Genomic DNA, 24,033 nt, shown 5'->3' with positions numbered 1-24,033 from the left:
AATTGCAGGTATTTCTTTATTGTTTTATTCCTTTTCCTCAGGACATTTCTTTGCATGAAAGAATGTAAACACAAAACCTCATGGTTCTACTCTACAGGTTAACGTACTGAAGCTCTAATTCCACATGAGAAGGCATTAGAATTTGGGGGGGCTCAAATACCTGCCTGAACTATAGTTACCTTCACAAAATCATCACATTGTAACCTTGCAGTACGGGGATGATTAGATACGGACCTTATGAACTGGATTTTTACATCATAGGTTTTCAACACTAGTGACGAGTAAATGTGTAAGCATATGGCACACTTTATTTGATGTCCTTTTTGTTAATTTTTTTTTTTGAGGGGTCAGTTTAAAAGGTCCTTTACAGGTTTAGCAACATGCACTCAAAGTCTTGTATCTTCTGCTGGGTGTTGCCTCTGCGGATCCTGCGATAGGACACAGTGCTGTATCTGGAGGAAGTGAGATGGTTGAAAGCGCTGCAGCCCGATTTTTTCAGGGGATGCAGGGTGGAGGGATCGGAGGTGTGGTTTTGAGGAAAGCTGCATTCGGCTTTCCGGCTCACCTCGAGCTGCCTGTCTCCTGAGTTCTGGTGATCAGCACCAGACAGCTGTTTAGGGACTCCTGCCTCCACATTCAGCCTTGTGAAACTTTCCTGACTGAGCACGTTGAACGGGTCTAGGTTTGATGGCCGGGCTTCTAGCGTTGCTTCCTCCTCGTTAATTTGTCGATTCACTGAGTAGAGAAGTAAAAGGATACATACGTTCTGCATTCTGTAAACCTTACTTTCAAACAATGAGTTTCACCAAACAGTAAACCCTTCCTACCTGTTTCCGCAGAGTTATATTGTTCACGTTGTGTGCGCATGTCTGTGCAGTTTGGTCTCTGAATTAGTTTACAAGATCTCACAAACTTCCCTGGAGTCCCATCAGATTCTGCAGCTGGTTCTCCAGACTCCGATGCATGCATTTTTTCAGTTTTTGGTGTCTGCAGCTTTTGGAATTCTTCAGTCCAAGTGACCTGCTTGGCCATTTCTTTCTCCATCTCTGAATTGTCTTTGCAAATAATGACTTCTCCAGGATCGTCCTCCTGCTGTTCATTTGTTTCACAGTCTGCCACACTATTGAAAAGAGGTTTGCACTTGTTGGCACCAAAGTCACATGACACTAAAACTTCTCTTTCCTGATGAGCTTGCTCCTCATCACTGTAGAACACAGAGTCATCTCCCATCTCCAGGGACCAAACATCTCTCTCCTCAGGCTCCTCCGACGTCTTGCATGCATCAAGGGTGCTCCCACCATTTATCTGCAGTACCTGGGATGCCTGTACATCATCCTTTACTCTGAGTTTAGGATCATCTGGAGGGAATGATCTCGTTTCCATCTGTCTGGTTTTCTTTTTCCAGTGAAACTAAAAAACTATTAAATTGATCTAATGCTCTTTGTGGAATCAAAAGTTAAATGTGGTCATATCTCCTACAAGCGTGACGTTCTCCATTGTAAAGAGCTCTGCTCTCAGTCGGCACTGCGAGGTCTAGATGTGCAGTGTGCTCTCTCGTGCTTGTACGATGTAAATGTGCGTGTTTATTCAATCACTGAAGAACAGGGGTTTTGTTGTGGGCCCAACAAAGGTTCATTGTGACCCTGGCAGCTGCATATGGAGCAATTGTACTAATTTTCAAATCTCTGCTTGGTGATCACCTTCTTTCTGTAACATTTTGAGTCTGGATTAACATTCTTCTGTAGGTTTACCACACACTGTATTGCTGCCAGAAAGAGCAATGGTTCTATACATGTGCTGAGGCAATGATCTGATACGTTTTGAGTTTTAGGAATGTAAAGACTTTAAGCCTTTAAGGGCACCTGAAATGTTGATGCAACAGTCTGTAAACTTACTGTTTGCACAGCAAAACCAGGTTCACTTAACTGAGTACAGGCTTGCTCTTTGATTCTGCATGTCAATTTTATGATGCGTCGTTCATTTTCAGTGAATTTATATTAAGAAGTAACACAAGCTTTTACAGTACAGCCAATTGTTAGAGATTAAGTCGACGGTTTACACACTTTACAAACTAAAAAAAAATTACTGTAGAATATATTTGTCACAAGGAGTCTTTTAGAGTTTCTTATTAATAGGGGTGCCACTAAGATGTGGCAGGGAATTTTCACATTGTTGTAAGAAAATGAATGATATTTCTGTCTGTGTGCTTGGAAGCTGCTTTTCATAACAGACCTAATCCAAATGAGCCCTCACACAGTTATCTTTTTATCAGCAGTTTTCATCATCATGAATTGTTATCATGTGAAAAAAAACTCCCAATCTTGTGGTGTCCAGTTACTGTCATGAGCTCTCTTTCTTTAAGTACAGCAGGAAGTTGCAGAAGTTAAACTTATCACAGGAAGCGAGTGAGGCGTCTTGCCCTAACAGCTACTGATGTGAAACGAGCTTTTCTTATATGTCATTAATGCTTTTGTATGGATGAACAGACACAATACGTGTACTTGATTCATGCACAGATATCTTCGGTTCACTGTATTGTTCCTTTTCTTGAATATATAACTTCACAGTGAGGGTGATACACTGGTGGGTGTATAAAATCAAAGTTTATTCGTTTTTCTGAAGCCTTTTTTATACATGCAATATGTGTTATTGAATAGATTGCAGAAGCTAAATCATGAATCAAAAACACAATCTTTACAAACCATCATTTTTGTGCACAGACAAAAGATGCAGAATTCTATTTCATCAATTTCACAGTTTCTGAGGACAAAAAAATGAGCCTATATGATCTGGAAGGTATATTTGGAACTGAAAAGATAGTACTTTCATACCCACATCCTGTTTTGAGCTGAGCAGCCACCTATACAGTTTGGAGATTTGGTTTTGGTTTTGTGCACCTGAACGTGTTTTAAGTGCGGCTTACACATTTACCTCACTGAAAACGGAATGATGATTTGTGATTTGACATTAGTCTCATTTAGAACCTTAACATGATACATGACGACTTCTGCTACAGTTAAAGCTGCTCTGATGCTAATCCCTCTGTGATCATGGCACAGGGACAAACATTTTCATTCAAGTTAGTAGGATACATAATTTCTTTCATTATACTGATACATTACAGTCTGCTGTGAGTACATTCATTCACACGTCCGTTTTCATAATGCTGTTGCGGTTGGGACTTTAGGATAAACTTTGACATTTACAAAAGTTCTGTTTTTAAAAGTCCATCATCGTTTGGATTAAGTCTTAGGAAACACTTCATTACAGTGTCTTTATTTCTTCAACTTGTTTAGAGTGTGTCGAACCCTTTATGCCAACCCTTAGTTTCAGGTCGTCACAAGGAGCACAGACAACAAGTCAGTGAGCGGCTGTTCCCGACTCCTCCTCTTCAACTGATCTCTGGAGTCCAGGAATTAACTTGAAGATGTGTTTGCGCACACTGGCTCTCCTGCTTTTCCTGGGCAGAGTCCCAAACAACGACGAGGTCCGCATTTCCTCCCAGGAAGGAGATAGTGAGCTGCTGCTGCCGGCCAGGCTGGAGCTGCTGGAACGACTGAGGGCTTGGTGTGGATGGCTGGAGCTCGATAAAGCCCTCCTGGAGCTGCCCTGTGAAGGGAAGTCTCTGGAGAAGAAGCAGCCATCGTCTGTGGTGCTCGCTGCACTGTAGGGGCTGGGTGAGCTCAGATCCCCAAACACACTAGCCTGGTCACTGTCATCTGTCATCACACTCCTGTAGCTGCTGTCGCTGGAAAAACGCCGGCCACAGCGGCCAATGGGGGAGCTGAGAGCAGCTGAAGAGTCCACCAGGAGGTTGAGGCTGCTGTCATTTAAGTTACCTGAGAAAGAAACAGTAAAAAATTGTAGTTGACAAGAAATTTGCAACAGGATGTTCGTCAGCAGCTTCCGTTGTATTTTCATTTATCAGGGGAATAACTTTATCTGTCTTTTCTGGAGTTTACACGTCTTCGCATTATAGACTAAACAATGTCACTTAGGAGGAATGAGAGTGTCTGTGAGAAAGGAAGTGCTGTGGTTTGACAGCTGAGCAAAAGCTCTCACCTCGCATAAGACCTTTTTCCTGTAATGTAAGCGCTTCGAGCTCCATCCACTTCTCACGCAGTGACAGCTGTATGGGCAGAAAACATCACAGTTATGCTTCCAGTGTAATCTTCATGTGTAATTCTAATTTCTATAAAGGTATAGCACGTCATGCCTAAACAGTGGGGTTTTAGATGGAAAGTGAGGTCAGCCGGTCAGCCTGCAGAAAACCACAGCATAGCAGTTTTTGTTTTCATGTGGGTGTTTGTGGCTCAGTGAGAGGCATTTTTAGCTACAGAATAGTTTCAAGCTACACACCTGGAGCAGGTTCAGTCTCTTCTTCAGCTCTATCTGCTTGACAACATTGCCACACACAGTCTCCATCCTGGAAACACAGGATAACACACAGTTACACACAGAAACATTGCTGTCATACTGTTGTTTTCTAATCAGTTATTGTATTGGTTGTTCGTCCTTTTTTGTCACTCACCTTAGACTGTTGGTTGATTCTTTTATTAACTCAAGTACATGTTGATGAGACAGTCCCTCAATGCTGACACCGTTTATAGTGATGATGATATCGCCTATAGCAAATGGGGATGCGGAAAAAAAAAAAAGGAACTAATCAGTTACGAGAAGCTGGGTTTTGTTTGCGTCTAATGTGAATGTGTGTAGGTGGGCTGGTGTGCAGACTTTACATGTTTGGTAAATGATATATCAGTCAATCTTTACTCAACGCTTTTGTGCATGTATGAAATGCTTTGTAGGGTTGGGAGGAAGTGGGTGGTTCACCTGCGGTCAGACCAGCGCTCTCAGCCACACTGTCCTCCTTCACCTTGCACACGAAGGTGCACATCTCCACTGCAGAGCTGTTTCTCAGCTGCAAGCCATAGGTCTGCAAACAAGTGATAGTTGGGTCACAAAACCTGACAAAACAGTGATTTTCCACAAAAATTTGATCTCAACTACAGAGTAGATACAAAAGTCATTATCATTTGCAGCACTTTGTTGTTAAGTAAATGTGATTCAGCTTACGTGAATTTCAAAGCCAAATGTTTTGTTGTCTTGTTTTTCCAGTACAACTGGAGTTCTGCACAAAAAAGCAATGGAAAAATAGATAACCGTTACTCTTGCAACTGATTCTAATCAGCTTAAATCTCGCTCAAGGGAAAAAAAGGAAAAAAAATGCATTTTAAAATTTCAGTAAATCCCATGAACAGACTTTTACATGCAATAAAAGTAAAGCCGAACCTACAACAAAATGTACATTAAATCTGATATATCTACCTTTGTGGGTCCATATAGTCAACCAGTGAGTTTGAGTGGGTTAGTTTGGGCTGCAAAAGGAGAAATACAGTTCCTCTTTAAAACAATACAACCACTTTAACCCTCAAAGGAAGCTGTAGATCTAATATAATAGTTTTTGCCTGTCGCTGTATTCTTTTCATCTGTAATCTTTCATTGAAAAAGTAAACTTAATAAGAAATGTCAGTGTTGACCTTGGTTTTAAGTCTTTCTTCACAGACTAAAATTGTGCAAGTGTGAGTGATAGTAATGAATTACACTTGAGTTATTGTCTCACCTTGCAAACTCTGGGCAGGGAACCAGCATTCTGCCGGTGTCGATCATTGTTTCCCCTCAGTGAACGCCGGTGCCACAGAGAGCTTTTCTTCCTCAGAGTGTTATCCAGAATGTAATTCTCTTGGTCGGCCTGGCGTTGAAGTCCATTGAAATTCATTGTAGACTGCATGGTAGAGTAGTCCTCAAAGCACCATCATGTCCTACTACAGCAGTTCCTCAGTGATTGTGTGGCTCTGCCCTGCTGTGCAGCCAAAAACAAAATGTGTCAAAGCGGAAATCCTCGTCATGTGACTGCTGCGGTGGACCTACATCTGCAGATCACAGCCTCACATACCTACTTTCCTGTTCACCTCCTTTAAACTTTTTGTTCTCTTTCTTGAGAAGTGCCGGTCCGCTGTTTCGAGAAGAAAAGGACTGGGGAATGTTGAGGCTATTGTGTATAATTCCCCTTCAAACAGCCCCTTTCCTTTTTGCAGTCTTAGCAATTTGATTTATGGTCTGTCAGAAATCAGTAATGCATGAGAAATTGCCACCTCACTCCTACACCAGCACCTGCTTCCACCATGTTCCACTCTCAGTTTCTCAATGGGTTAAGCCTCAGTCTGAGCCTGTGTCCTGTGCTCTGCCAAGCAAGGAGACCTGTCTCATGAGGACAGACAAAAGGCTGATTTAGCTCAGGGCTAGTGTCACGCTCCTGAAACAGACAGCATGGGTCATTGAGCTGAAGGCATCAGACATGGTGGGATCAAATGAAAAATCACACACAGGCAAGCTAGAAGTCAGGGGGACAATGGCTCAAGGAAGCCAACACAACACTCATGCTCTCAAAAGTGAAGCCCAACAATGTTTAACCAGGAAAAGAGAAAGCATTTTCAAACTTGAATACTTAACTCTCCAGTGTAATTCGAAAACTATTCGACCTCTGTACAGTACACAAACCGCTGAAAGATTCCTTAACTAGCAGATTTCCTCACAGCGGTCCACTCTGCCCCATTGATCCTCAGCCACACCAGTGGCCAACTAACCACGGGACTGTCTGGAACAGCACATTGCAAATCCCCAACCACATTGTTGTTACATTAAGTACGGAAAGGAATTTATTTGATAGCAACCAATTTACTCTCCTGCTTTTCAATAAAGAGATAGCACTAAAGTTTCAGAGGACATTAATGATATATACACTCCTGGAAAATATAAGCACATCTCATTGAAATCATCCTTGAAAGGTGATATACTTGCACATATTACTTGAAATATTGTTTTATTTCTAAATCATCAGTTCAATGAAAGCATTAACAGATTTTTTTATTAACAGCAATTTTACTATGTGGAAAAAGTATGTATCATAGGAGGCTGGTGTTGTCGCCTTTAGCAGAAATAACTTCTTGTGTAATTTGCATATCTGTACACCACAGTTTTCTCACATGCGCTGCCTGTTTCAAATCCTCCTCAATATCTCACAGGGTTTCAAATCTTGGCAATACTGTAACCCTCCAATTCTTTTTTTTTATACAATCCTTGGTGTATTTGCTTTTGTGGTTTGTGTCATCATCTGGATTAAAGATTAACTTTTGGCCCAACATAAACTTTTGGGCAAGTGGCCTCACATTGTTTTATAGAATATATATATATAGAATAGAATATACAGTTTAATCAAATAAAGCAAGTTGTCAGGTCCTGCAGGCAGACATGTTTCTCCAACCATAATTTATGTACCTACATTCTTTGTCCTGTAGTTGGCATGCGAGTCTTCCTGACTGGCTTTGCTCAAATTTAGATTTTCTACAGTACAGACTTTGAATGTGTGCAAACAAACAAAACTTGAGGTTTTTCAAGTCTCAGTGTTGGAACTGAGAATCGTAGTTTGGCATTTTAATGGGGAAGCTGGACATGGACAAATAGGCTGTTGGTGGAATCTATACCATTTATAGACAATGTTCCTTAAAGTGACATATTTTCTGTTGATTTGGGTTTTAATCCCTCGTCACACTCTGGAGATATATCCCCAGCTTCTTTTTCTGATAATAGATATTTGTATGATGACGCCACCCACTGAACAACACAAAGACCTAAATGCTGAATTTACCTGATTTTCAGTTTGTTTTGTCTTTGTTTAATATTTTGGGGGTTTTTATCTTTAATTATTGGTACCTAATCTTGAACCATTGATTCTTAGATGGAGTTGGAAGTTTTAACCTTTAGTAGGTTTTTTTTTCCCACTTGACTTTAAGCTACAATATGTATGCAGCCATCGATTATCTAGCGAATTACATATATTTGGCAACCAGTTTTCATATATGTCCCCTCAGCCTCAGGCAAGTAACACCGTTTGACCTCTTCTTATGTGACACATATCACAGCAAAATCCTTTCAAGCAACACAGCATAAAGCTATGGGACTGACTCATCTATGTAGTGCTGATGGCTTCAGGGTTGCAGCAGTATTTCCTCTGCCTAACGAACTCTTACAGCTTACGTGAGGAGAGCCAGAACAGAAAGCGGAGATGAGTCACATCAGTTAAAGTAAAGGAGTCTTGAAGAAGATAAACTTGAAGAAGTGACCTGTTTTGGATAAGTCGCTCTGGGAAACTCTGCTTCACATGCAGCAATTTGCACAGGTCTGCACAATCATTGCTTTCAAATCTACATTTGCAGTGTCAGATACGATAAAAAAGATGTGACAGCAGAACAGTCAGCACATGAAAAACTGTGTTTATTGACCCACTGGTATCACAATTCTATACAGAATAAATAGTGCAAGAAAAAAAGATACAATGAAGGAACCACATCTGAGCGACAACACAGAACATCACATAAATGAAAAGTATGAATTCAAATGAGAGGAGGGCTTGAAGTAGGTTTTATTTCATGAAAGCTGTGCCACATTTGTTCGCATTTAGCCACTGTATTTCACACGCTGTAAAGACACCATTCAGAAACTGCACATGATCACCTCTTTTTGGAATGACTGACAAGTGTTTCATTTGTTTAGTCACCATTTCTTCTCTGTGTCAATTTTCTGATTCTTGAAGAAGCAGATATGACACAATAGACAAAATCGAAAGAAAAAAAAAATACTAAAATAGCTGTGGTATATTTCTTTTCTTTCTCTATGGATAGGCAGGGTCTGTTAATTGGATGTTGCGTTTTTAGTATTTCCTGCCTTTGCATTTCGATATACAGGAAAAAAAATTCCATGACATATTTCACAAAGAAAAGAAAAGGACGCTTGCACAAATGCTGATATTTGTCAAGACAGCATCAGGATACTAGACACTGCTTGGTTTCCAGAGGTTGTCCTGATCATCCATAACCCCTTGATGACAGCAACACTTTGCTAACATAATATGTGTCAACACTGATACAAGCAGCTTTATGGATGTGTGCCACTTGCAGAAGAAAAAAAAAAAAGAAACAGAATGCTGAGCTAGGAAATAAAGAAAAAGTCTTGGTGTTTCACAAACACTGCAATGATAAATCACTTCACATGATATGAAAACACAAACAGATTCTCACACACACACACACACATCGGTTCATACAAGCACACACAGTGTACAGATTTACTTCTTTGCACCTTCCCAAAGCCTATTACATCAAGGCTTTCCAGGCCACGTCAGACAGTGGCATTAGTGATCCTAATGTGCACCCATCACTCAAACTGTGCACCAGTGCTAACGTACACTATCAACACAGCTTTGTACCGTGCAACATTTGCGTCTACGACAGCCCTTTTCCTTTGAACTTTTTTAGTATTTTACTTACTTTCTTGTTTTACATCTCTGTAGATTTATTCTGTTGTGTTATGCGGTACGATGTCCAACCTTATGCAAAACTTGTCAAAAGCATAATGAAAACTAAATATCATCATCTGATGCATTTCCTTGTTTAAATGAAATCGAATACCAAGCAAACATTAACATACAGAAACTAAAATAGTTGTAAAACACATTTTCAAATCATAAATGAGCTTTTTCTTATACAAGGGCTATTACACAGCTAGCAGGGAGTTCTTGAATGTGCAAAGAATGTAGTCAGAACTCTTAGCTTTACTTAACTTTATATGAAGAATAATACGTGAATATTGGTAACAATAACTTTCCCATAAAGCTCTGAAAATGTAGAAACATTCTTGTTTGTAGTCGTTAAAAAAATGTCTAGGCTGAGACAGGCACCATAAAGATATTATGTAAATTACAACTTTTTAATGTGGCTATTTACAGATATTCCAAGACTCATGGCTTGGCTTTCATCAGTTTAATTTGTACTGTGTGAGTCTCAAATACCCCTTTCATCTAAAGGTTGTTGTTAGCACAACCCATAGATAAAGTTCTTCCGGGTACTATGAATGTCTGTATCACAGACTTAACCAACGGATTTGCTGTCATTTACTTCTACAGAGTCACCTTAAATGACCAACATCTGCTAATCCGCTCAGGGGTTATATTAAAAAAGCCTTGGGTAAACTCGGTTTTTGATTCCAGTTGTGACTGTATTCCCTTTCATTGAGCTTTTAGCAAGTCAGTTATGTACAACAGAACTGGGCATATTGTGCAAAAGCACCTCAGATGAATACGGAAAGTCTTTATGTGTTACATTAAAAACCAGTCAGACAGAATTGTATTTTTCACATTTTCTAGTGATTGTCATTGCGAATGCTACCCAACTAGCAGTACTGCATTTCTTACAATATATGGCACAAAAACACAACAAGGTGCAATTTCAAGCTTCGGGCACTTTGAATACTGAGGTAGCAAAATAATCACATTTAACATGACTTATGTCACATGGCTCTTCCTACCAAAACTTTAGCTGTTTGGTTGAAACATCAGTTGACTGGGTGTCTTTGTGAGGACACCTCCGAAGACATCTCCCTCTGTGCTTTGGCACGAACATCAACCTGAGGAGGCTCTCCAATGGGGGTGGGGGGCGGTTTGTGTCCTGAAGAGGGCTGCCTCAGGCCTCTTTCTCCCTGTTTGCTCCGAGTGCATCATGTAGTACCGGTGCCAGCACCGGTGCTGATCTGCAGGTACACAGATCAAACTATTCTTTGATGTCCTTGATAACAGACAGCTGAGACACAGTCTTCTTGACCCGCAGAGCAGTCAGACGTGCAGCAGGGTTGGCATACCAGCACTCTCTCATCAGTTTGCCCATCACACGCAGAGCCTGATGCAAGAGGGAGATATCATGACTGTTAACAATCTAAACCAATCTAAATGATTTTAGCAGAAATATAATTTGCTTCAGTTTTATGGACATATAATGTCATTCCTTCTATGGTGAAGAATCTTTGTGAATGTGATGCTTTCGGCCCAAACTTACCGAAACTTTTAAAGAAATTCTAATTTAATACAGCTTGGGTGTTATTTTTACTGTTTTGTTCATAATTCCTACCTTAACATTAAAATCCAAGTCACATAATGGATGTTACATGGGCAGACAAAGGAGGAGCAAAAATAACTAAATAAAAATAGGCAGATAATATAAAAGGCAAGCCATATTTATTGGGAAAATGCAAAGATGAACTGTAAACTAACAAACCAGGCTTTGATATGCTTCAGAATAAATGGTGCATAAGTGTATGTTCAGTAAGAAAGATCTGTTCCTTCACGTCTGCCCTTATTCTCTGGTGTTTGGTCTCCCACGCCATCAAACTTTTCTCATTTTGAATTCCGTTGTTACTACTCTTGTCGAATGGTTTTCTTGACTGCTACTTTTCACGCAAATCAGTCCGATCCCTGATTCTTTAAAACTCTTCTGTTCTGTCAACCTCCGTCGAGGCTGACTTTTGCACAACCCTGCTCCTACCCATCTCCAACCCTTCCTGATTCCAGAGGAGCCTCATCTGGAGTATCTGCCACCTTCTATCTCTGCTCATCCACCACCAGTGTCTAGACTGTAGGGGGTCCCTATCCTATCTTCTTTTTTCATCCATCTTTCTCCACCAAGATTATGCATCACAGTCTGATTGCCAAAATGTTTCAAATTCAACTAATGCATATCTTGATCTATTTTTTGCATAAAGTAATTACAGAAGTTTCAGAGAAAGCATTGCTGTTGGCAGTATAACATTTTCTTGGTGAAATATAAAAGGTTTTCCCTGAAAAAGACGTTGTCCAGATGGGAACATATGTTGCTGGGTATACCTTACAGCATTGATGGTGCCCTTCCAGATGTGCAAGTTGTCACCTAAAACTAATGTCACACCATCAGAGATGCAGGCATTTGAAAATAGCGCTGAATACAAGCCACCCTCACCTCTTTTGTCCGTGGAATGCGGTGTCCATGACTTTTTTAATTTAATTTTTAATTTGTCTGACCACAGAACAGTTTTCCACTTTGCCTCAGTTAATTTAAAATCAGTTTTGACCCAGAGAGGACAGTCTGGGTTATGTTCTCATATGGGTTCTTCTTTGATTGAGCTTTAACCTGCATTTGTGGATGGCATGGTGAACTGTGTTCACAGACAGGGATTTTCTGGAAGTGTTCATGACCCATGCAATGATTTCCATGACAGAATCGTGTCTGTTTTTATAGCAGTGCTGTCTGAGGGCCCGAAGATCACAAACATACAATATTGTTTTTCGAATTTGGAGTTTGGGTTGTAGATAAAGTGATTTAGATATTCTGGCCAAGTGTTCCTTCTTTTTCCTGCCCCACTGACCAATATCTCCATGTTCCCAAAGAGCAGCACTTTCTATGAAAGCAGTCTTTTTACAACTGATAGAATGACAGCCAACATTGAAAAATAGCTCCATGCACAAAACGATTTTTATTTTGTCTCACCTCGCAGCTCTGCCACTGATTGGGAATGTTTGGTCTGAGTCTCTGATCACACACCACCTTCCTCATGTCCTCAATAGACGGATCTGAAGGCACCATGTCATAATAAGGCAGCTGAAAATCTTCATGAAGTCCTGGGAGGATGAGAGAAATGGAGAATGCATTTTTGCCCATAAACAGGCATAGATAAACATATGCGAGGGACAAAAAGACATGCTGCAGCACCAACTGTAATTTCACCATCTGTGTCACGTATGTGCTGCTACGACCAGAGTGCAGTTTTTCTCACGATTTAAAAATCCTAAAATTCTACTGATAGTGATAAACAAGTTTATATGTCTGTGTGTTAAAGATACCTCTCACAGAGCATCTTCTGGCCAGTTCCCAGAACACCAGGCCCAGCGAATAGATATCCGCCCGCTTAAATGACTCAAAGTTGTTTATATTGATTGTCTCATCCAGGATCTCTGGAGCCATGTACCTGCAGAGGACAAACTGATTACAGCCTTAATTAAATGAAAAGCCCTGTACCGCATGGGATATTTGGTTGATTAGTTTGTGTTGTGTGGGCTTCTTCAAATCAGTCTTACTTCTTGGGAAATCTTATTTGTTAAGAGAAGATATGTAATCTTTTAAACTGTAGTCACTCATAATTTGAGTGTTTTTTTTAACAAAAACATCTTGTTGAATGGTAAGTTCTTGATAGAACCTCTAGGTGTCACCAAAGTTCAATGTTTTAAATCCTCACCAAAAAATTACTGTTTTGCTGCATACAAATTTTATAATGTGCTCTTTAATGTGACTTTTATTCAGTAATCTTCTCAAAACTCAAAACTTGTTTTGTTTTGGGTTTTTTGCATTTTGTACACATCCAGCTAATACCACAAACAATTTGGGTTAATTTCCTTTTAACGTATGGGTGAACTGAGTGCTCTTACCTCTTTGTTCCCACTCTGTGGTTAGATGGTATGTCTATGGTATTTGTGTTGGAATCGTGTTTCACAGCCAAACCCAAATCTGCAATGACCGCTGTCCCATTCTTCTTTACCAAGACATTTTTAGACTTTAGGTCTCTGTGAGCGATTGCAGGCTTCCCTAGAGGCGAGACAGTAACAAACAGGTCATGAACCCTAAAAATTTTCCTTTTATTGCAACAAGCATTTTTGCAAGAAAGAAAGATTTCTAAGGTGAATGTCTTAAACTATTGCTGAGTTGATAAATCATTTATTCCCAATTTGTAAAGTAAATGCTTTCTGTTTTTTTTCTTCTTGAAAGAGAGGACTAGCTGCTTTTCTCTGCATTGTGTCAAGCTAAACTGATAATCCTCAGGTTTTCAACAAGTCAAATCAAGATAAACAAAAGTCACCTTGGTATGTGGGTTTTCTGTGCAGCTGAGAAGTGGTAAGTATTTTTCAAGCAATTTCTTAATCTTGTTTGGAACAAAGAGAAAACTGATGAATCAAACTTTTATTTAGCAGATGGTTAATAGCGGTTCTAGTAAATGGTAGCTTTACTTTGCACACCATTGCCATCACTCCTTTAAATTCATTCATAAGAAGTCATTCGCATAGAGTTTACAGTAACGGACAGCTTACCCTGTGTGCCAATGATTTCCATGTGCAGATGTGCCAATCCACTGGCTATAGACAAAGCCAGAACAACCATGCCTTCTACTGACACTGTGTATCTATTCAGGTAATCATACAGGGAGCCATGCTCATGATACTCTGACACCAACCAGAGCTGAGTCCAGGAGCCATTATCTGCAGAATACAAGAAATTGCAAAGTTGTATGTTGGCAAATTTATTGTGTATGTCATTTTTACCTGACTGAACTAGGCTTGAGTCTTTGGTTCTCATACCTTTGTTATCTGCAGCTATGAAGCCCAAAATGTTCTCATGCCTGAGCATAATTGTCTGATAAATCTCTGCTTCACGGAACCAGGATCTCTCATCCCTGGAGGAGAAGATCTTCACCGCCACATCCTCACCCCGCCACTTGCCACGCCACACCTCACCAAAGCGACCTTTTCCAATGGTCTCCTGCAGGACAATGGTCCGAGCTATGGTCCTCTGGACCAACAATGGTAGCCCTGCAAGGATAGAGTATGTAATTCAAACAGTAGCACGATGAGTAATGGAGAACATCTTTAGCTTTTTTATGCATCAGTGGATCAAAGTGAGAAAACTGCTAAACTGTCCAAAAGGAAAATGATCAAAAGCTGGTGACATCTGCCGGCATTTCTCTCACCTGATCCAGAGCCTGAGGTGCTCATGTCATAGATCAGTTCCTTGAGACATTTGTCAGGAGACATCAGCATCTGGTCATCCAGAGGCTCCTCTGGATCCTGCTTGTGGGCTCGGCTGTAGGCACAACGGTGGCCCTGCACAACACACACGCCAAACAGGATCCCTATACACAGCAGACAGGAGGGCACCAGAAACAGCACGGCAAGTTGCAGCCTGCTCCAGCCTGGCTCTTCCAAAGGCTTCTCTGTTAAAACAAATGCATATATAACAACACAGTCAGAATTTTTAGCATACTTTTATTCCTTATATTCTCATGTAGTTCTTGGGACAAAGAACAATGTAGAATGGGATTTGCAGTTAGGTCTGTCATCCCCATAACTGCTGCTCCCCCTGGTGGCTATTGCTGAACATGGCATCAAAATGAAGACGATCAATAGGACAAAACATTATATTATCAGAAGATTGCAGCTGTTGCTAAATCTGCACACAGCTTTTTGTGAAGAACTAAATTGCCAAAGAGTGCACTAACACATTAGTGCAGTAGAGTCAAGACATTGGTGAGTGCAGACTCAGTGGTGTCTTAAATACATTTTGGGAATTCATTTGGCAAATGCAAAGTTCTGTCTGCCAAAAAACTGCTTTTCCTAAGTGCCAGAAAGTGTAATCCCTGCCTATAAATGTCATTAATCAAAAGTAATAAAAAGGCTTTTAGTGCATATTAAACGCTGCACTGAAAAGTGAAGACCTTTTTTTGTTCCTCCAATCAAAATGCTCTTTCATTTAAAACAGGTGACATCCAGTGATCAAAAGCAGGTGCACTGTGACACCTTGCAGTAAAATTGTGGGTCTGACAAAACAAAGTAATTTGAAACCCCTTTCTCTGACCTTCACTCCGTGTGTGGGCAGACGGAGGAAACCTGGACACAAACAAAAATAGCAGAGTGGGTGGGTGCTGTGATAATATGAGATTTACAGACATGGTAATCACATAAGGTGAGGTGAACATCATAATAGCAGTGCAGCAAAGTGCTGCAATGAATTAATTAGTACGAGGAAATAACTTTACTTTGCCAAAAAGGGAAATCTCACATTATCCGTCAGAATGTTTTCTAAAACCCTTCAAATATGCACATGTGAGTATCAAAATGACTTAAATTTACTTCCATGTACATTGTTTCATTTGATGTTCCAAACACATGCAATAATCCTCAGCGGGAAATCCTCAAACATGCAACATCTGTAGATGGCCCAATGTGCAAATCAACACACTGTGAACTCAACCACAGTTTCCTAAGATATCTTTAGCCCTTTACCTAAATACATACTCTGCCAACTGGACCTCCAAGTGTGGTTAAGAAAAAATGGTGCAAAACAAGATTTTACTCTCCTCTGGCCCAGTTTCTTAAGACCTTCTACAAACTGTAGATGTTCATTGACTCTTCACTGACTCTCTGCGTGGGTCAGGGAGGTGATCTTGACAGCCACGTCTGGTTTTAAACGTTGTTTGATACTACATCTAAACACGGAAGATGTCCCTAATGTGAACACATTAGAACAAAACTTAACTTAAATATTATAAATGCCCTTTTCAAAGAAGTCATACCAATGTGAATGAATAGAGTCTCTTCGGATAGAAAATAGACAACACACAGGATGTGCTCACATGTTGATAATTGCAGGGCAATGGAACAGATTGATCGCATTGTCCTCATTCACTATCAACACCCCGACAGCCTCAGGGTCCTAACTCCACCCTCTCATCGACAGTCTGCAGCACCTTGCTTTAAAAGGTTCCTGTATTTCAATCTATGTTGCAAAACCGACAGACCTCTACAAGACTTAGTTTTATTTTGTTGAGTGTGAATTAATTTCCATACTGAAATTTCAAAAAGTAGGACTAAAAAATCTAGAAAAGCTATTCTTGAAAAAGAAAGCTGCTGATTTATTTTTGCTGACTATTACTTTTGAAAATAAATCATAGGTTTTGGTCTGAAGAACCCATCTGGAGATATGGTGCCTTTCTGCTTTGTATCCAGTTTTTTAATTAAAGCAGAGTTGAGAAAAACCTTGAGAAGGCGAAGAAATGAGGCTTGGTATCTGAATCAGTCACCTTACAAAGTCAAAGTTAGTCATAGTCACAGAGCCATTAGCTGAAAACATCACGGTGTGTCTAAAAGTTAGTGAACACACAATCTGGACCTTAAGCTGAAGCCCCATTAGAAATTGTCTCCATGGAAGGGTTGCTGTCAAGAAGCTATTCTTAAGGAAGAGAAACAGGGAGAAGAGCCTAAGGTATGCCAAATTACACAAACTCAAAGCCCGGACCACAATATCATTGGAGCAGTGTGGGGTCATCTTGACAGAAAACTGAACATAGAGGCAGCCAACATCCAAAGAAGAGCTTTGAAATGTCCTTCAAGAAGCCTGGAAAACTATTCCTGAAGGCTTCTTAAAGAAATTGACAAGAAAGTTTGTCTAAGAGGGTTAAATATATAATGAAATGAAGGGTGGCTCCAGACGTTTGCATAAAGCTGAATGCATCAATCTCTATATAAATGTAATCATATCAACTTTACAAGGCCGTAGTATATCAAACGTGTGTTGTCAGATTGTCATTGGTTCATGCAGTTTTACAAATCTCTTTCAAATTCTTTACGGCTGATCTAATTAGCACGAGGCTGTGATGTAGCTGAATTGTCATGATATCAAAGTGAGCACATTTCAGACATACAGCAAAAACACATCACACAGCATGAACCACCACACTATGTGTGACCCTGCCACCCAGTGTTCTCCAGAGTTTTTATATCCAGAGGTGCGAGAAACTCCTCCTTTTCTTTTAGGCCAACTTCCACCAAGCAGGCGCGTGGGAGTTTTTCAGGACTTCATATTTGACAAAGTGTTTATTTATAAACCAGGGGAGGGCCGTCCCATAACCTCTGCCAGAGCTGTTATGTCACAGGATCTGGGCGGATCAGCCTCCACCTCGTCTAGCCGGGACCAGAATGAGTGGGAAATCCCTCCCAGATTGGATTGGTGTTTCTGTTTACTGAATAACACTGCAGAGCAGTGTGACATTAGCAGACTATCAGAGAGGGACAAGCCAGTATTCTAAGATTTCATGCTGTTTTTATGTTGTTCTCTTTTGTTCTAACTTCAAAACATGGATCTTTGTTGGTGTAAATTAACATAAATGTAATCCAAATGGAAAAAAAACAACAATACAACAGAGTCAGCTCTGCTTTCAGTTCATACAGCCTTGTGGTGGCAGTACCTGGGTGAAGATGCAGCGTCTCATTGTTGCAGAAGTCTGTGAAGCAACAGTTCCTCTTAGACACATTTCTGGAGCTGTAGCAGAAAACCTGGCCCTTCATCTCCGAGGGCGATAGGCAGGATTTGACTGTCTCCTCTTTTCCGTCTATCAACATCACAGAGTTCCAGCAGGCGCCCTCTGCTGTCGTCTCACATGTGTGGTTGGTGCACAACGGGCACACGCACCTCAGACCTGAAAGGCATAACTCAGGAGAGTTAGGTAACTCTTTCTTTCTGTACTTTCCAACAGACACCACTTAATTCACTGGAGTGTACAGAAAAGGACCTTGGACAATCACTTTTCACTCTCTGAGTAGCATGGCCAGAGGTCTTTAACTCTTTAGAAGCAGGATGTTTAAGTTACATAAGGAGGTCCATGCTCCTAAATGGCTGGAGGCGGAGGAACCAGAGTAATACCTCTTAGTTTAACACCCACATAATCTTGTGTTCTACTTGGCGCTGCCATGTTTTATTTGATAAGCTTCTGAGTGATTGATAAGCAAGGCTGTGATGCCCGCGAAGAAGAAAAACCTGAAAATAATTGAGGAAATAGTGTTGTTCTTGCTGGATCAAGCTGATTTTGACGTAGCTTCAGTTGTAATTGAGAGGACAAATGAATCCTATCATATGGTGTGTAAATGATGATATAAATGTTTTCATGAATACTTTAATGAGCACTTTACAAAGGTTTGTGTGCCCCCAGAGAGCTGGGCACTTCACAGGTTTTACTAAAATCTCAGTCCATAATATGCTTGTTGGGACCGTTGCTTGTTCTGGGTCATCAGAAAGGGTTTTTAGGTAGCTGATGATAACAGAAAGAGTTGTGTACAGGTAGAGGACTGGAGGAGCAACGACAATTTCTGGTGAATGGCAGAAACAAGCCCCGTGGTCTGACAACAGTCAAATATAATTTAACATACGCTGTTTTGTGGAGAACATCTCTCCTACTGTTGATGAAAGGGCCTAATCAATAATGCTTTGGGCTCGTGTTTCAGCCAGGGACAAGAATACTTTACCAGAAGTGGAATGGATAGGTTCAATTAAATACCAGCAAATTCTGGAAGCAAGCATCTAACTGAAAATATTAAGTGAAAATGAAGAGAGGAGAGCTTTACAACAGCATAATGATTCCAAATTCACGGTGGCTTTTGGATGACACAACAATAACACAGAACCCCATTTGCAAGAAGAATGAGGGAAAATCCTCCAAACAAGAAGTGAAAGACTCAGCTGGATATATATTTTTTTCAAAAAGCATTTTTACAAGCTGCGATACTTTCCGTGTGGCTTTTGTTCTGCTGTTATTAAGTCATAACAGCAGGACTCTTGTTTTCCTGCCCATCAGAAATCTTCAGGAGAGTCATTTCATTATCTGGGTTGTTTACCAATGAGTGGTAAATCGTGCATCGAATCGGGACAATTTGTTTTGCTTGTAAATCACTTATCCTCAATAACCCATTTTATTCTGTTGAGCAGTTGAAAGGCGATGGAGCCTATCCTGGAAATTGCTGGGTGAGCCACTCAGTGCACCACCTGGACAAGCTTCCAGTCCATCACTATATTAAATAACTGAGGACTGAAGCTGACTGAAGCTGTCATAATCAGAAAGTAATGCAAAACAAATATAAATGACTCAATAAATGAATTTATATGCCAATAAATGCAACTAAGATCAAATAAAAAATAAATGTATGCAAACATGAACGTGTAGAATAGGAAATACATTTACAGTTCTTCTTCCATTTTCAACTGATATTCATTTAACTTTGCCTCTTAATTTTCAATTTTGTTTATTCAATCAGTGTTTTTTCTGAATAAATGTCCGCATATTTTCTTCCATTTATATTCACTTTCTCCTTTTGTTGCCCCCAAATAACTTTTTTCTGCATTATATTTCAAATTTACAATTAATTTAGTATTTTAATGATTTTTTTCTTAGCTTTCCAGGAGAATGTATTCCTTCATTATTGCCCCATTGTATTTTATCCCTTTTTCACTTCCACGAAAATAAATCAATCATTTTGTGAAAAAAGTAAAACAAATATTGACAATAAACTGGAAAAGTGAATATAATCCAGTTGAAAATGTAAGCAGAAACATAACTTAGTTTCACATTCTAAATATTTATCATTGTATACACCTTTTTCAGCTTTTTATATCATTATGTATTTATATCTGATTGTGAAAGCTGCATTCTTAAAGTGTTGCAAAGACACAAGCAGGGGCTTTCATAGTGATACCTATGGCCAGTTTCAGATGACCAGTGAACCTAACACACATGTCTTGGACTGTGGGAGGAAACCAGAGCACCTGAGGAAAACTCCCATAGGCACAGGGATTACATGCAAATACCGGACAGGACAGGAGGACTTAAAACCATGAGCATTATTGCTGTGAGGCAGCAGATAACCACTGTTCTGTCATTTTGAAAAAGAAAATAGTTATGCCACAACACTATTGAGTCTAAAGACTGCTAATGCTACTTCCAAAGACATAGAAGCAAAAATACAAATGTGTAATTCAGTTTTTAAAAACAGCTCAGTAAATTCCGTAAATGGCAGGTTTTGTACTTTTTAATCTGCGTTATTCATTGGTGGTGTTTTCAGAGCTATTTTCAGTCACGAAGGTGGTTTGGTGCAGAATGATGGTGAGAGGCCAACTGTTTGCGTTATAATGGAGAAGACACAGCATATATTGGTGTGCCTCGTCTTTCATGGGACTGGCTCTCAGTAAGAAAGCCCAGTATCAATCTGGAGACAAAAATCAGAATTGAGGGCTGACTGGAACGTGACAGATGTTTTGCTTTAACAGCATTACTGGGAGTTGCTTAGTAACAACCTTTTCAAGGACAAAGAAAACTTTTCTGTTGCTCTGAGAAATAGCTAAATTTTCATTTCTTAAATCATAGAGCATTGGTATGCATGTTTTCATGTTTATTTGATTTTGTATGGAGGCAAAGAGGCAGCATACAGTCAACTTAGTCAAATAACTGCTCCACTTCCTCCACTCGTAAATCTTTATGTGACAAACACAGCATCCCTTTACGGTATCAGGCGTCTGACCTCTGTGGGTGTAGCATGAAAGTCTTTTTTCTGTAAGAAGAAGCCTGTGATATTCCTTTGCGGGACTAAAGCCTTACCTGAGGAGTGCACCACAACCTGACTGAACCCTCATGCAGTCTACTTTAACAGTTACAAAGTGGTAAAAGTGTTGCATCAAATCCCCCACTTCTTTTTCAGACATCACCTCATTGCTGCATTTTTTTTTTTTTTGCCTCAGCCAGGACAGTTTTGCATAAGAATTTCTCAATCTCAGAGGTCTAATTTGTCTTAGATAAATACAGGTTACAAGGTGAAAGAGCAACAACAAACAATATAAACCTGTAAAGAAGTGAGTTTAAGCTAAACTAAAGCCAGCCAGCATTTTTTTTCTTTAAGGCGTAAAGAACATGTTTTCTGCATCATGGACAAAAAAAAAATAAAAAATCTAAACAAAAAAGATCAATACAAGTTGATTCAGATGAAGCCTTCTGTTACTTTAAACCAGGCGTAGTGGATGCTGCAAGAATATGTTTGCAGTTTTCATTCTCTACAAGAAAAAAACTGTTGCATACTGCTGAGACTGTCCAACCTTCATCACATGGTAATAGGTTCAGAGAAAATTGTCATTTCCATGGACTTCACTGAGAGTTAGTTTGAACTGAAATTCCTTCATTCAGAGGCTGAGTGAAGTCAACATAAAGATGAAAATATGACGCTGCCAAAAGTGGACAGTGTTTACAACATCTTGGATTGAAACTGGACCAAACTAACTCCAAAACATGGACAACTGTCAACCCCCCCGATGCACGCAGAGCCTTAGAACTAATATCTTCAGTAGAGATGCAAGCTAAACTACTGCACAAGCACTGCAATGTAGAAAGAGCAAGATATTTTTCTAAAAGTGTAGTTTCTGTAAACTGCTTACATTTGCCTTTCACAGTAACTGGCTTAAAAAATTCTTAAAAGGCAGTTCCAGCATAGAACAGCACTAAAAGGTTTACAGAGTATTTTAATACTTAAAGCAATTAGCAATAACTAAAGAGTATGAAAATTATTGTGTTTCAAATGGTATATGGGGACAGACTAAGCCTGCTAGGCTTTTTTATCGTCTTCATTTAACCCACCTCACTGGTAGTCCACCAAAATTAGTTCAATCAGAAGTCGTATTCATTGGTGTCAAACCTGTGCAGCTCATTCTATTCAAGTTGGAGCTAATGTTTTATTCTATTCCTGTACCAATCAGCTGCCAAAGAAACTCACATCTCTTAATAACTTGGGCTCTGATGGCTTGTTATCTAAATGTAAAGGTGACATCTCTGCAGCTCTCCAGGAAGTTCATTCACACATGAACTTCATTGAATCAGTTGCACAGCCTCGGTAGTGTTAACTCTAATGCCTACTAAAACCTCTCCAAATAATAAAAAAATAATAATCAGTAATCCTAACCCAAAGATACTCTGTTTTGTGTCATGCACGGCCAGTAAAAGGTGCAAACTCCCACATAAGAGTAGGCAGAGGTTGCAGCATAGAACGGTCAGTGTATTTCCATGAATAATGTATGAAAGTGAAGATGAATTATGATGAAAGTTCCAGATCAACTTTGGGTGGCTGATAAAATGATTCGGGTCCAGTCTGAACTCTTAAAAAAAAACATATACCAATAAATGAAAATTGAACAACAGAAATGAATGACAACAATGTGATCGATGACTTCCATCTCAGTTTCCAAAAGTGGACAGTGCAAGCAAAAAGTTAGCTGAAGAAGACAAGATTTTTCAATCCTAACAGGCTATCCTGTTGCATAAACACCATCAGCTATCCACTCCATCACATCATGCGTGCTGACCCGGATATGCTACTGAAGAATAATCTATAATCTAACCAAATCAAAATATATTTAGAAAACACAGGCTCACTCATAGTTTTTTTTTATTTTATTTTATTCTATCAATCAGCAACGTGTTTTGGACAAACTATTAGCACCTACTTCAGGTAGCCTACTTTTTTTGTTGTTCAGATCAGTAGCAAGAGTGGTGGGAAAGGAATAATAATAAATTAAATAAAAACAGAGAAAGAAATGTGCCTTTTCAAATCAGTTGTGTGTTCTCTGATGCATAAAGAAATAGTCCTTCATAGATCAATAAACTTAATTCAGGGTGCGCGGTGACATAACTCACACTGTCCGTTTTGTTCGTGGCTGTGGGAGAATCACACGTGATTTAAACTCGATAGTTAACCAACAGGGCGCGCTGAGGCAACCTGCATAGCAGATAAAACCTGAAAACAGCGGAATTTCTATTTGATCGGAGCGATGAACAACAGGAAAGCGTACCTGCGGTCAGCTGCGCGACAGACAGAAAGATCAACGCCACTTGAAAGCTCTGCTTCCTCGGACCAGTCATGGCATGAGCCGCATCTGCTCCCTCCCTGAGCGCTCCGTTTACGCAGGCAGCTGCTCTACAGAAAACACTAAAATATACATTGCGGTAAAAGTCCATGCACTCCACGGAACCCGTCTCACACGGTAGGTGATCGGGGAGGAAACTGTAAAACGCAGTTTGCTCCGCCTCTGCCGACTGGGACTTAAGAGGATTAGAGCTGCAGACCTCTGATAAAGACATGTGAATGGGAGCCAGGGTGAAAGTGTGTTGCACATCCATTTAACTGCAGCAGGTCCAGGGAAACGCCACCTCCTGTGACTGCCTGCTGAATATGGAAATTACCTCTGTGCATTGAGGTGTTAGTTGCCACTTAGTGTGGCATAAAGTCAAAATTCTCCATTTACCTATTACATAATAGGTGAATATAATCCAAAGGTTATTATAAGAATACAAGGTGACATAAATGCATTGCTCATGATTTATGTATACAATGAGCTACTAAATGTGTTTTCCAACTCAACAGACACATACGTTACAGTGTATTACATTGAACAGTAGCAATTTGCACAGACCACACTTGATACGTTTATATTTACAGCAACATACTATGGTAACAAAGGGACAGTTATGATGCATGACTAA

General features: G+C 39.9%; 3 protein-coding genes across 3 annotated transcripts; all 3 read right to left on the bottom strand.

Annotated features, from left to right (window-relative positions):
* Positions 1–10: 10 nt before the first annotated feature.
* On the bottom strand, positions 11–1,542 carry LOC140319487 (uncharacterized). Its single transcript, XM_072397141.1, has 2 exons — positions 828–1,542; positions 11–735 (listed from the first exon to the last, which is right to left on the bottom strand). Exons 1-2 carry the CDS (start codon positions 1,381–1,383, stop codon positions 365–367), a joined length of 927 nt encoding a protein of 308 aa, XP_072253242.1. The 5' UTR covers positions 1,384–1,542; the 3' UTR covers positions 11–364.
* Positions 1,543–3,114: 1,572 nt separating this feature from the next.
* Positions 3,115–5,971, bottom strand: cytip (cytohesin 1 interacting protein). Its single transcript, XM_072397142.1, has 9 exons — positions 5,961–5,971; positions 5,624–5,863; positions 5,329–5,378; positions 5,077–5,131; positions 4,834–4,936; positions 4,532–4,625; positions 4,360–4,426; positions 4,063–4,129; positions 3,115–3,839 (listed from the first exon to the last, which is right to left on the bottom strand). The coding sequence occupies exons 2-9, from the start codon at positions 5,789–5,791 to the stop codon at positions 3,361–3,363; spliced, it is 1,083 nt and encodes a 360-aa protein (XP_072253243.1). The 5' UTR covers positions 5,792–5,863; positions 5,961–5,971; the 3' UTR covers positions 3,115–3,360.
* A 2,378-nt stretch (positions 5,972–8,349) lies between these two features.
* LOC140319485 (activin receptor type-1C) lies at positions 8,350–23,588 on the bottom strand. Its single transcript, XM_072397139.1, has 9 exons — positions 23,343–23,588; positions 17,932–18,162; positions 14,659–14,901; positions 14,270–14,500; positions 14,003–14,170; positions 13,346–13,502; positions 12,764–12,888; positions 12,411–12,541; positions 8,350–10,790 (listed from the first exon to the last, which is right to left on the bottom strand). Exons 1-9 carry the CDS (start codon positions 23,506–23,508, stop codon positions 10,665–10,667), a joined length of 1,578 nt encoding a protein of 525 aa, XP_072253240.1. The 5' UTR covers positions 23,509–23,588; the 3' UTR covers positions 8,350–10,664.
* Between the last annotated feature and the right edge of the window lie 445 nt (positions 23,589–24,033).

This window comes from Leuresthes tenuis, unplaced genomic scaffold (assembly GCF_036924035.1).
Source record: "Leuresthes tenuis unplaced genomic scaffold, fLeuTen1.0.hap1 SCAF_12, whole genome shotgun sequence".
NCBI classification, from domain to species: domain Eukaryota; kingdom Metazoa; phylum Chordata; class Actinopteri; order Atheriniformes; family Atherinopsidae; genus Leuresthes; species Leuresthes tenuis.
This window is presented reverse-complemented; position numbering and strand designations above follow the sequence as displayed.

Excerpts from the sequence above, each read along its gene's own strand:
- LOC140319487 (XM_072397141.1), bottom strand. The coding sequence starts at position 1,383 with ATGGAAACGAGATCATTCCCTCCAGATGATCCTAAACTCAGAGTAAAG. Across the intron at positions 736-827 it reads ATATAACTCTGCGGAAACAG|TGAATCGACAAATTAACGAG; the intron begins GTAGGAAGGGTT and ends TTCTCTACTCAG.
- cytip (XM_072397142.1), bottom strand. The coding sequence starts at position 5,791 with ATGCAGTCTACAATGAATTTCAATGGACTTCAACGCCAGGCCGACCAA. Across the intron at positions 5,379-5,623 it reads CCCTGCCCAGAGTTTGCAAG|CCCAAACTAACCCACTCAAA; the intron begins GTGAGACAATAA and ends CTCCTTTTGCAG. Across the intron at positions 4,626-4,833 it reads GAGCGCTGGTCTGACCGCAG|GCGATATCATCATCACTATA; the intron begins GTGAACCACCCA and ends CATTTGCTATAG.
- LOC140319485 (XM_072397139.1), bottom strand. The coding sequence starts at position 23,508 with ATGGACTTTTACCGCAATGTATATTTTAGTGTTTTCTGTAGAGCAGCT. Across the intron at positions 14,902-17,931 it reads GACGCTGCATCTTCACCCAG|AGAAGCCTTTGGAAGAGCCA; the intron begins GTACTGCCACCA and ends TTGTTTTAACAG. Across the intron at positions 12,889-13,345 it reads CACAGAGTGGGAACAAAGAG|GTACATGGCTCCAGAGATCC; the intron begins GTAAGAGCACTC and ends TGTCCTCTGCAG.